Source organism: Excalfactoria chinensis, chromosome 2 (genome assembly GCF_039878825.1).
Source record: "Excalfactoria chinensis isolate bCotChi1 chromosome 2, bCotChi1.hap2, whole genome shotgun sequence".
Classification (NCBI taxonomy): domain Eukaryota; kingdom Metazoa; phylum Chordata; class Aves; order Galliformes; family Phasianidae; genus Excalfactoria; species Excalfactoria chinensis.
In genome coordinates, this window is record NC_092826.1 from 108,919,096 (window position 1) to 108,931,520 (window position 12,425).

General features: G+C 45.5%; 1 protein-coding gene across 2 annotated transcripts in view; it reads left to right on the plus strand.

Annotated features, from left to right (window-relative positions):
* The first annotated feature begins 1,120 nt into the window (after nucleotides 1–1,120).
* The window catches only part of PLCL2 (phospholipase C like 2), a 94,418-nt gene continuing 83,113 nt past the window's right edge, over nucleotides 1,121–12,425 (plus strand). Inside the window, exons 1-2 of one of the 2 annotated variants that reach the window (XM_072329813.1) lie at nucleotides 1,121–1,190; nucleotides 2,114–2,662. In XM_072329813.1, coding sequence (XP_072185914.1) covers nucleotides 2,366–2,662 — 297 coding nt within the window. In that variant the 5' untranslated portion in view covers nucleotides 1,121–1,190; nucleotides 2,114–2,365. Of the gene's footprint in view, nucleotides 1,191–1,385; nucleotides 1,667–2,113; nucleotides 2,663–12,425 lie in introns of those variants that run through there. The other variant, XM_072329812.1, reaches the window with a different exon arrangement.

Below are 12,425 nucleotides of genomic sequence, written 5' to 3' on the forward strand. Positions count from 1 at the left end.
GTGGTGGGGTGCCTTCCCTTGGAAGGGTGCTGCTCTGCAGCCCTTGATTAGGTCCTGCTGCTGAAGGGTAAGATGTATAACAAGTTCTTCAGAGTTCCCATTGTCTAACTCTTCACAGCACATTAAAGGGGGGTATTTGTGTTGCCTTATTGTAAGCATCTTTGGTAGTCGCCTTATCTCAGATGCCATGGTTTCCAGAGGACAACCAGAGGAACCTGAATGGAAAGCACAGAGCTTGCAATGGGCTGTGCTCTGTGCCTGGCTCCTGCGTTCTGCACCAGCCAAATGCTGAAGGTCAGGAGGTGTGGGCAGCCTTGGGCCTCCTGCAGCTCTGACCCTTCATGTTGCCATGCCCCAAACAGAGCATTGCCTGACCACAAGCAGAGGGCCGTGCCTCAGCTGACGTTTTGTTTTCCTTTGCTCAACTGAATTATGAAATATTGAGCCACTGCAATATGCAATTGTACCTAAAAGTACAAATAAACATATGTCTCTAAGTTGTTCCTCATACACCAAGTCACAGAACCATAGAATGTCTTGAGTTGGAGCCGGTCCATCAGGACCGTTGTGTCTGGCTCCTGGCTCCGCATAGCACCACCCAAAATTCCAGCCCTATGTCTGAGAGCGTTCTCCAAACGCTCCTTCAACTCTAGCAGCTTGGGGCCATGACCACTGTCCTGGGCATCCAGATCCGTGCCCAATGCTCTCTGGTGAAGAACCTTTTCCTTACACCCAACTTGACCCTCCCCTGATGCAGCTCTATGCCGTTCCCTCGGGTCCTACTGCTTGTCATTTGCGCTTCTTTGGCTACACCCTGAACACACGCAATACACGTGTGGTATGTAAGGGCACACCAGTCACGCTCGCTTTGTTGTGGACACGTCTCGAGGTGACCGCCACGTTACTGTTTTCATTACGCTGCAGTTAGTACAGCGCTTGGCCACCTTGTCTTCCCCTAATTGATTAACAGGCCTCATTGCGCTCACCGGCTGCCTCGGGGAAGCCCCGCGCCAGCCTGCAGCCGAGGTATCGCCTCACAGCGCGGAACGGCCGCCGGCCCCCGCCCTTCCTGCCCGCGCGGCGGGGGGCTCCGGAGGGAGCCGCTGGGGGCGGGCGGGCAGGTCTCTCCGGGCGATGGCGCAGCGCCGGAGGGGCGGCGGGAGCAGCGGGGGCGCGGGGAGCCCTCAGCGGTGAGGACGCGTGTGGAGGAATGCGCTGCCGGCCGCGCGGCTCCCTCCTTCCCTCCCTCCTCGCAGCGCGGTGACCGCGGGTCCTGCCCCCGGCGGCGCGCCCCGTGTTGCCGGAGGGGGGGCTGCTGGCGGCGGGGCCGCCCAATCCGCGCGGGGCCGCCCCCATGATTGGCAGCGCGGGGCCGGGGGGGGGAGCCGGGCTCGCTCGCGCTGCCTTCCCCGGAGAGTTTTCCGAGAGGGGGCGGCCGGGCCGCCTCTGCCCTCGGCGCTGCCGGCGTTTTGCCCGCTCGGTGCCGCCGCCGAGCGCTCCGCCGGGGGAGGGCGGTGCGAAGGAGCGAGGGAAGCGGCCGCGCGAATCAGTTTTTCTCCGTATCCGGCTCCGGGCAGAGGCGGCGACCATAGCGGGGAGGAGGGGACAGGGGGAAAAGCGGCTCCGCGGCGGCAGCGCGGGGATCCTCTGTCACTTCGCAGCCGAGGTGGGCAGCGGGGCGCGGGGTGGCGGCTGCGGGGGGCGGGCGGGCGGCGGATGGCCCGGGGACGGCGCGGCGAGGGGTGGGTGGCGGCGGGAGGGAGGAAAAGTTGCCGGCGGCGGCCCGCGGGGCGGCTGGTGCCGCTTTCAAGTTCTCGCCTCGTTCCCGCTTCTTGGCGCCGGGCTGCGATGGTGAGGTCGGTGTCAGCGGGAAAAAATCAGCACGAGATGGAGCAGGAGGTGCCCCGGCTGGGAGCCCCGAGGCTGGTGGCCGTGCTTGTCCGGTGCGGGGCTGAGTGCGGGCCCTCCTCCTGCGTGCCTGTATGTGTGAGTGTGAGTGTGTGTGTGTGTGTGTGTGTGTGTGTGTGTGTGAGCGCCGCGGTGTAACGCTCCCCCGCTGCCGCCGCCGCGTGCGAGAGCAGCCCTTCACGTTTCGCCTCTTTTCCTTTCCCAGGTGCTGAAGAGCTGGCGGACCGAGAGCTGGTGCTCAGCAGAGACGACACCGAGGAGTCCGCCCACCCCCTCCTCGCCCCCCACCCTCCTGGAGAGACGCGATCTCGGTGCCAAATGCGCGGTGGAGAGAGACTTTTGCTGATCCCCCCCCGCTCGTAAATACCCAGAAAGCGGAAGGAGCGGCACCGCCGAGCAGCGGCTGCGGCAGAGGGGAGGGGGACCGCGGCGCTGCTCTGCTGCAGCCCGGCGGCTGATGGCGGAGTTTGGCGGCGGCGGCGGCGGGGGGCTGCCCGGCTCCCCGGGGCCGCTGCAGGGCAAGGTGGCCTTCAGGGCGGGCGACGGGGACGGCGGAGGCGGCGGTGGGAGAGTCCGCTTTGACAGCGCCGGCGGCCGCGTCTCCAACGGGGACTGCGCGCTGGCGGGGGCCGGTGAGGAGCCGGGATCCGCGCCCCCCGGAAGCCCCGAGAACAGCGGCAAGGAGAAAGGGTTTCCCGGCGGGCAGCAGCGGGAGGGCAAGCCCGGCATCCCCCGGAGGAGCAGCATCATTAAGGTAAGGGCAGCACTCCTCCCAGCGGGGTCTCGGCACCTCTGTGATGGAGATGTAGCTCCACATGAAGGGATACGCTGCTGGTTTTGTTCCCCCCTTCCCGGTGAGGGGACCTGATTTTCCCCTTGGTCAGAAGTGGACAGCAGGGAAAGGATGGCTTCATACGCATCCACACCTGGCAGGGACTTGTGCTTTGGGGTTTATTGAAACGGAAAGCTGCAACTGCTGTGTGGAAGGTGACAGAACCTGGCTGGCTTCTGAAACGATGACATGGGCAGCAGTCTGGCACTGAAGGATGGGGTTTATGCTGCATCCGTGTTGTTTGGGGGGCACTTGTGCACAGCAATTTGTGGCTCCTTTGAGCTGTGCGTGTGACAGACACACAGCAGGTGGTGGAGATGCAGATCTCACTGTGCTGGGGGTGCGAGAAGGTAGGACAGGGGGCTCTTTGTGTTAAGAGTGGCAGTCATATAACAGCAGGCTGTGTTGGGCTTCACCTGTAGGAACAACCCGTGTTTATGCTTTGCTCTGCGTATTCTGAATGCTCATGTTTATGCTTGAAAAGTAGGGAAACATCAGCGGTAGAATGTAGATAAGTGGAAAAAGGAATAGGAGGATTGTTGATACAGTTGTTTACACAAAAGCAGTTGTCTCTTCTCAAAGCATTGATTCTGGAAGGTGAGACATTGTCTTCAGGTAGCTTTCGTGACTCAGTGGAAAAGCAGAGAGCATAGAGGAATGCATACCCATTTGTGCTGCTGGATCTGCTAAGGATAAAATAAAGCACAAGTTATGTGTTTGAGAATTGAGTTCAATCAAGATCAGCTAGATCAAAATTAAGCCAGATTTGTTGTCTGCTTAAATATTTATACACCTCTGAAGTCAACGTTCAAGTTCCATTAGCTCGATGATAGCAAAACGTGTGGAAATGCAGGGCTGGTTTTAAATCTCAGCTTGTGTCAGTGCTTCCTGGACCTTGCTTTAGAAACCAAGGGGAGAGCAAGGGCAGTCAGCAGTGGAACGCATCTGACAGCCTGCACCCACCCTTCCTGTTCAAGCAGTCATGCTAGGTGTGTATGTTTGTGTGCGAGTCAAAGAAAATACAACAATAAATGAGAGGCAGCTGAACTCTGTGTTGGAATAGCCTGGTGCAGACTGGGTTTGCCAGTGATTTTTTACAGCTCTGTTGATTCCTAACACTGTTTTGGGTCTTCTGTGGTAGGTAGCCCAAGAAGGGTAATATGTTGCTTGCAATGTGCAACGTGCCATCGTACCACTTTGTAGTTTATGATTTGGTTACAGCAGCCTTCAGCCTCTTTGGTGACCAACCAAGGACACAGTACATAAGGATGTGACATACTGAAGTTAAGAAGCATGAGATAAGGAAATCTTTTTTTTTGTGTAATGTTTCATGAACACCTTAGTCAAGGTTCTTGTTTCTGCAGAAATTACAGTTCTCTGGAATGTAAAATTACTCAACTTTCTGGTATTGATTGAGTGGAAAAATCTGGCAGCGGCGCTTTTAAAGCTGTGTGATCCGTGTTTATTTTAGATAGGGCTCTTTCAATGCTTCTGGGAAAAAAATACGTTCTTCACACATGCTGAATATCTTTTGTCTGCTTGCTTCAGCAGTTTGCAGGTAGTTTGAATCAGGTTGCGTAAGTACCTCAATATGAAACCTTTTGGAAAATCTGGCATGAGTGGTAAACCTAAACGTGCTTCTTGTTGTCTGTTCTTGCACAGCAGAAGCGTATAAAGCAGAGTGGGGAAACACGTAAAATGTAATCTATTTTTCAGGACTGTTCCTGGAGTTTTAGTTACTTACATGAATGATGTAAAACTGCTTTTAAGGAATGTAAGGAGTAATCTCAAGGAACTGTGCCGTGCAAACACAGTTCTCATACTTCTGTGCGGAATACAGAGTGATGTTGGTTGATCTTTAAAATGCAGATTTATGGGATATCTTATGCTCTAAATGTTTGGCCTGCCAATTACTGTGTAGGCTTTTGAGTCACAAGCAGAAAATTGGTGTGTGAGTAGTAGTTCCAGTTGAGATTAAACTCTTCTGAAGTGCTTGTTTGTGCACAGAAATCAGGCCATGGCAGTATGTTTTATTCTCTATTTAATCTGTGCTTCCATTGGTTGACCATTTCTGGCCATTTTCAGGACTCTTCTTAGAGCACTCTCTTTTTTTCCCCATTGCTGCTTCCCCTCCCCCCCCCCTTATTTGCATCTTCTATTTTATTTCTTCCTTTCTTCCTTTTCTTTACTTTTTCCATTTTTTTTTCCCTTTTATTCCTTTTCTGCACCTGAATCATTTTGGGTATTTATTTCTTCACTGGGACAGGAGAGTTTACCCTTTGAGGATGATGTCTTCCAGGATGATGACAGATGATAGTTTACTGGGAAAACGAGTATGGTTTTCATATCATGGTAGTTTACTTGGCCTTTCACTCTGGTATATAAGCTCTATTACTGATTGTACAATTAATTCTTAACTGTTTTTGTGGAATAGGCTAATCTCGTTGCTTTCTGTTGCTGAACCCAACCTGGGGGCTGTGTTTATAGCGATGTGCATTTTCACTTTGCTGCCTTCAGTTTATGAGAGTCTGATTTGTTTTCCGAGGTGGCAGTGATGATGCATGGTACATTCGTAGGCTTTAGGCTCTTCAGAGACCTAATTTGTGAACTAGTTTACATACCAGATACTTGTACCTAATGCCTTTTTGGTTTTATTTTTGGTCACTGTTATGCTTTTCCATAACGCTTTTCTTGTGGCAACTGTCTGTGGCTTTCTATAATGTAATTCCCTACTGTATTTCTTACAATTTTCTATAAAATTAATTTACAGTGAGTCCATCTTGCAGCTGAAAGTGAATGTAAGCATCCTGCGAGCTCCTCTTAGCTGCTATGGTAATTGGCAGTGGGCTTGCTATATTTCTTGTGGGGTTCTTTCGCATCTCTCTTAAAAACACTTTGAGATGGTAAGCCATTGAGATGCTTTAAGAAGGCAGATGACTTGTGGTCTGCGTGTTTCCTCAGAGCTGCCTGCTTCCAGAGACCTCCAGGAAAATACAAACCACTCAGAGAATGTCACGCCTTGTCAAAACTGTAGACCTAGACAGAAAGAGACCCAGCAATATAAAGGAATGAATGTATTAGGAGAGGTGTTAAAGCACTGAGAAGAGACACACTTAGGAGCAAGCCCACTTGTCTGGGAAGACAACAGTGAGAAAGAACTGAAGAAAAGTGGCCAGGTGTTCTGTGAGCAGCAGTGTTCCTATCAGCATGTGGCCAGAAGCAAAGTCCAGGTGTGGGTTTGTTTTTTTTGGTCTTTTTTTCATATGGTAATAATGATTTTAAGTGTCAATAAATTTCTAGGCTGATAACTTGAACAAATTTGTATTTCTCTTGTATTTCTTTTCTTTCTTTCCTTCTTTCCTTTCTGCCCGGCTGTGAATGTAAGCTTTCAATTTGTGAAGTCAGGCACTTGTTGGTCATTGGCAACTCTGTAAGTTTTAATGCCTGTGAGAAGAGAGGGATCAAATTTAGCAAGAGATTTTCCTGGCTGTAATTCACAATGGTGCTTTGCTTTTGAAACTGGTCATTCTTACATCTGTGTCTTTATATAGGTAGGGCATCCCGTAGCATATGGATCAGGGTTTTCTTTTTTTTAAATCAAAATATCGACATATGCCATTATCTCATTCAGTCTCTATGATCTCCGGTTCGTACTCTATGCCTTTTTCTATGGGATGTACAAAATATGAAATATGGAGAATGTTATGCAGTATTTTCTCCTACTGTGATAGTTTTAAAGGCTGTATATATCTCTTTATTTGCATTTACAGTAAACTCTAAAGCAATATTTTTAGTAGATCTAGGTTCTCTGCAGCCCTAAATTACCTTAGCTAAAATGGCATGTTAGCAAGTCCTGGTGGAGATCCAGGAATAGATCATATGCTTTCAGCTGCCACCTAAAAGGGTATAAAGGAGTTAGGTTGTTGGAATCAGATTGAAGTGTATGATATTCAGCCATCTTTGATATTGGAAAAGAAACCTGTGAAGCAATATTGTTTTATATATATATATATATATATATATATATATATACATGTGCAATTGTGCCTTAGATGTGCTGGAGATTTTCAACTAAACTTGGCTGAGCACTGACAGGCTCAAAGGTGCAAGGCTCCTCAAGTTCAAAGAAAACAGTCATATGGGGAAAAGAAAGAGAAAACTAGCCCATACTTTCTTGCTCCACACCCTTTCCGTTTGGAAACAAAAACCTATTGTATGAGCTTTGTTCTTCGCAGTTCCATAAGGTCTGTTGTGGAGGGAAGACAAATGTCCCAGCACTGGAGGATCATTTGCTCAGCACACACGTGTTGACTGAGTTGATGCCACAACCAGAGAGCATTAGCAAACAAGTCTGCAGCAGTTCACCTACTCCTACATCTTACCCTGAGCAGGCTTCCAACTGGATGGTGGAAGTGGAGATTTTCTGAGGAGCTGTTCTGGATTTTGCTGGCCATTTTGTTCTTGTTGATCCCATCGCCACTGTCTGTCAGTGAAGAGGTGGGTGACCACCTGCAGCTTCACAAAGCATGAAACTTTCCTTTGGGGTTATTTTCTCTTTCATTTGTCACACTTCCTATCTACATTATGGAAGGTTACAAGCACCTTTTGATACATGTTTCTTCTGCTTCATCCTCTGCTACTTACTGTGTAACCATGTTTAGAAATATTACATGAATTGTCTTTTAAAAACATACTTGACAAATGGTAGCTCATCTTTATTTGCTTATTAATTATTATTATTTAGGTATTTGAATAGAGTAAATAATAAACTGGATCCACACACACGTACATTAGGCAGTGTGCTGCTTTGTAACAGTGAGGCTATGCTGTGAAGCGTGTTACAGCACAGCCATTGAATAAGTGTGTTGTGCCCTGTATTTGGTATATGTTTCTGTTTACATTAGTGCTTTATCTAGACTGCAGTAATCAAAACTTTGCTTGGATTAACACTATTAAAGAAAATGAAAAAGAAAATGTGTTCATAGAAGCAGACACACAAGGATTTTCACTTTACCTCTGTTCGGCATGTAATTTAGTTTGTTTACCTACTGTAGCCAAGTGAAAAGAAACTCTTTTTTTTTCTTCCCCAAGAGATGACTTGGAGCAGGAGCTTAATTTGGATGAATTTAGCTTCTCTGACTTCTCTTCTGGAAGAGCTTATCTGCCTATTTCTGTTGACTGTGTAAAGAGTTTGGCTACTGTGCATAATAGCAACTCCTTCACACCCTCCGCCCCCAAATCCTTAGAATATCCATACAGTGTGTTCAGTCTCTTAAGTGAAAAACCAATAAATGGCATTTAAAAATAATTAAGAACACTTGATGAGTTTTTGTTGTTGTTGTTTGTGCCTATTACCAGACTTGATCAAATATAGAACTATTAGTTTAGACATCCTTACAACTAGGAATTAGAGTGGTGGTTTCCTACCCGTGGCTCAGGGATAATGGATTGCTCACATGATTTGCTTGCATTCACGGAAGATTAAGAAAAATAGAACTGAGGTTGATAGGTTGATAGTCCAATTTAATTGCATAGTTTCCCAGCTTTGCTGGTCCATGGGTGATATTGGTGTCGGTCTTTATATTTTGTCACTGACTCTGTTTAAATTCCTTTGAATGAAATTAGCTGATCATTTGCCTTTGAGGGAGAAATTAATAGTTACTGCTGTACTGTGTATGAAGTCTAAAATAATTGTCTTTGGACACTAGTTTGGGATTGTGTTGAAAATCTGGAAAGCTAAATAGATGAGCAGATAGACTTTATGGGAAGAAATATAATTTGTTTAGCATGAGTGGAGAAGAGGAAAATATGCTAAAAAGCAGCGTCGTATGTGTATTAAGGCGTGTTTATAAATAGGGCTAATACAGACCTCAAGAGGTCAGCCTACTCTGGTCCAGCACTTTGTTAGAGGATCAATTCTATCAATTTCATTATGACGCTCTTTCGATTTAATTCCTTTTTCTTTTTGTTCCTTCTGTGCAGAACTGCAGACTGTTTTGTTTCACCTGAGCAAAAGCACCGATCTGCACAGCGTTTCAAAGCTTGTATCCGTCCTGTTGCCTGATTTCTAATTATATTGGATCATGTATTAAATTTATCAGGTTACTTCAGATTGCGACTCACTTTCTAACACGGCTGCAACTTTTCTATTTTCATATGAATATCCAGATTTCAGTGTGAACCCATTTTCATCGTACAATGATGTTTGATATTTTTAATTTATGTGATAGCGCTCTGTGGTTAAACTACAAGTCATTGGTTTTGCTCATTGCTTCCTGTAAATTGAGCAATACGATGCTGCAGAATCTGACTCTGAAATATATTTATGAGGAGATGCCTTTATTTTTAAATGTATGAAATTAATAGACAGTAAGTATGAATTTATGAATATGGTTAATAGATTGAAAGATTGGGATTAAAAAAAAAAAGGCAGCTCTGAAAGTTGTTTTACTTGTCTTTAAGGAGAGTCAGTAGCAAGAATTGTCTTTCCTTACTCCTTAGCAGTGCTTACGAAGACTGTCCTTAAAGCTTTCCAGTCAGTTTTCACAACTAGCATGTCTTTTAAATAAGGATCGGTGCCATCACTTTACTAATTTCTCTCCACTTCAAGCTATTATGTTTGGAGCAATACTTTGGAAGGCTGTGTTGTGCATCCTCTTGACTGCAGTACCTCTCTCATTTCTACTTAGCTAGTTATTTGTTAAGAAATGTCAAGGTGGGCCTCTTTGTCCCTTCCATCTGAAGAGGCGCATGGCTGATTTCACCTACTTCTTCCCTCCTAGACCTTGACCTCACAAAGCATCATTGCCCAAGTCAGCAAAGAGCACCATATAGCCTGTCACTGGAAATTGACTTCCCCAAGGATCCCAGTGCTGACTAGTGTGGCCTTCAGAGAGTTAAAAGGATGGGATTTGTTTCTGCTTCTGTTGGCTCCCTTGGGGTTTCTTTTGATATGGTTTTGCCCCTTGAATAAGTTATAAAGTATCTCAGAGTTCATCAGATTGTATATCTGAAGGAATCAGGGATCAGGGGTCTTTTCAGATACCAGACGTTCATTGTCTGGAGCCTGCAGTACATAGTTCAGGAGCACAGGCAGACAGGAAGTGACTTTAAATAAACAAACAAACAGAAAACTTTTTCATGGTCTGAGAGTTTTGTACAATAAAACATTGGAATTTACGAAGCCAGATTTCCCACTTGACCATAAAAATACTTAATTTCAGAAAAGCAATGTATTTATGGCCTTTATTCTGCTATAGGAAGTATATACCTTACAAATACATAGCAGATAACACTAATATACATAATATTTATTACGAACATCCTCTCAGCTTTGCTAGAATTGCTGAAAGTGTTTTGCTGTAAAGGTAATCAGTATTGCAGGAGAAAAAGGACTGTCGATGTTTTGTTAGAAGGCATTTTTCTGTTTTCCTTTTGGTTTTGTTTGAACATATCCCCATCCTTTGCCTTTTTAGTGTAGGCTGGGGGAGCCTCTGCAGCAGCAGAACGGGCTGTGTGTTTTTGCTTTGTGAAACACCTCTTGGTGATGGAAAAGCCTGGTTGCGTTATATACTTCATTGCCTAGTTCCTGATGACAGAAGTGTTTGATGTTGTCTGTCAACAGTTTAATCTAACCGCAGTCCTTAAAACAGAATGTAAATGTCTGTTTACTTCAATAAAAGATAGCATCTAATTTCATTGCTTCATTCTTGATCTTGGTATTATTAAAGTGTACCTTTGGAATAAAGGGACAGGAACACAACTTGCTGTCAAAGCTTTTGTTTATATTGCTTTCTTCCTACAAGTTATTGTTGGGGTTTTTAGGATAGACGGTTGTTTATTGAGTTATAGGTAATTCCTGTTAATGGTATAGGAACAATTGTTTATTTTTTTAAATATAAGCAAGAATTTTTTATATTATCAATGATAATTTTTCCAAGCACAATCAGTATCTTTCACGAATATTGTGTAGAAAAGGTTAGATTTTGAGTTGCTGAAATAATACTTCTAGTCGTGTCAGTATTTACATACTCACAACTACATACATTATCACTGAATAAGGCAGAAGAAACTAAGGAATAGCTGGAAATAAATTGCTTCTGGAAATTTCCTGAATCAACCGAATGTCATGTACAGAGAATGGGCTCTACATTTTTATTTTTTAGCTTTTAAATAAAATATGCTGATAGAAAATTGTTGCAAAAACCATTTCCAGCCTGAATCTAAGAGTTAAAGACTAATTTTATGTGAAACGAGAGAAGGTATTTATTGTGGTACAGTACTACCGCACAGTGGAGAAAGGTGTGGAAGATGTAAGGACTTGGGAATTCAGATAGGTTATGTTTTTTTTTCATTAGAAGAACCCCCAGAAGCATTTTGCAGCTGTTGGAAGTACCTGGTTGGCTGGAGCCTGACTCTCCCCATCTGCCGGAAGTGCAGCAATGCATCTCACAGCTGTTGTTTGAGGTTGCCAGTGCTGAGCTTTGCTCCTCTGCTTAACTGACATGCGCTGTCTGCCTCACAGTCGCTCCTTCTTCGGTGCATGACCAACCTGAATAAAATGTAGCCAAAGAGAGTTGGTATGGTACAAAGACACTGAGTATTTAAGTTGTGAGTGTTGTCTTTTGGTATCTTGTGGGTTTAGAAATGAGACTGTGGAAGAATTCCTGAAGTTAGTCTTTCACTGTCCTGCATGGCCTGATTCCACGTTGTCACCTTTTCCTACCGTGTCCCCCTGGCTATTCATTGCTTCCCTTCTTTGGTCTCCCCTCATCCCTCACACACCTTTTTTTTGTGCTTGAGCAGCAACCACCATGGGCTGACTATGCTCTGCTCTTCCTCTCTGCTCTGGGGATCCTCCTGTGCCCAGCGAGGTGTGAGAGCAGAGCAGAGCTCTGTGTGCAGTAGAGCAGTGGTTTGTGTCTGTGAATCCCCAGAAAGGAGTAATGAAATCCTAGGTTAAGGCTGTGAAAGGTTGTTGGCCTTTCACGGTGGCCTGAAGTCCCACAGGGTCGAGGCCCACACTTACAATGAAAGCTGCCTGCCTAGTTTAGGGCAGGTGCATTTGTTCCTGTATGCTTTCCTGAAATCCTCTTCACACATTGCCAGCCCTTGTGTATTTAGGAAAGGCTGCCTTGGGTGAGACCAGAAGTCCACCTGGTATATTAGCTGGCCTCCAGCAGTGAAAGAGACAAAGCAGAGAAAGATGAGTAGAAAATGCATCTTTTCCTGACATCTGCTCCCAGACATTTGGAGCTGAAGATATCTTTGTGCTTAGTAATCCATTGTCAAAGACCAGCTTGGCTTTTCTAAGCTTAACACTGCTGTAACATCCTATGGCAGCTTTTTTAACAGCGTTGTGAGTAGAAGTGTCTTTCTGCCTGGTTTTACATGGTAGCTACTTGTTTACTTGATATCCATTTGTTCTTTTGTTAGACAGCAAGCAATTGCCTTGTCCTTGCTTTCTGTATTTTACACGAGTCAAAAGGTGTTCATCAAACTTGCTCTGTGCCATCTTTTTCTTTTCACGGATAAAGACTATTGCTATACTAGTTGTGATACTAAATTGTGCTGTAATTTATTACTTCTGAGTGTTGTCATCATGAAAGATTTAAATGTTGCTAATCGGCAATGGAAGAGTGTTGTTAAGGCCATTTAACCTTCCCTTTGAAGAGCTGTATAAGGA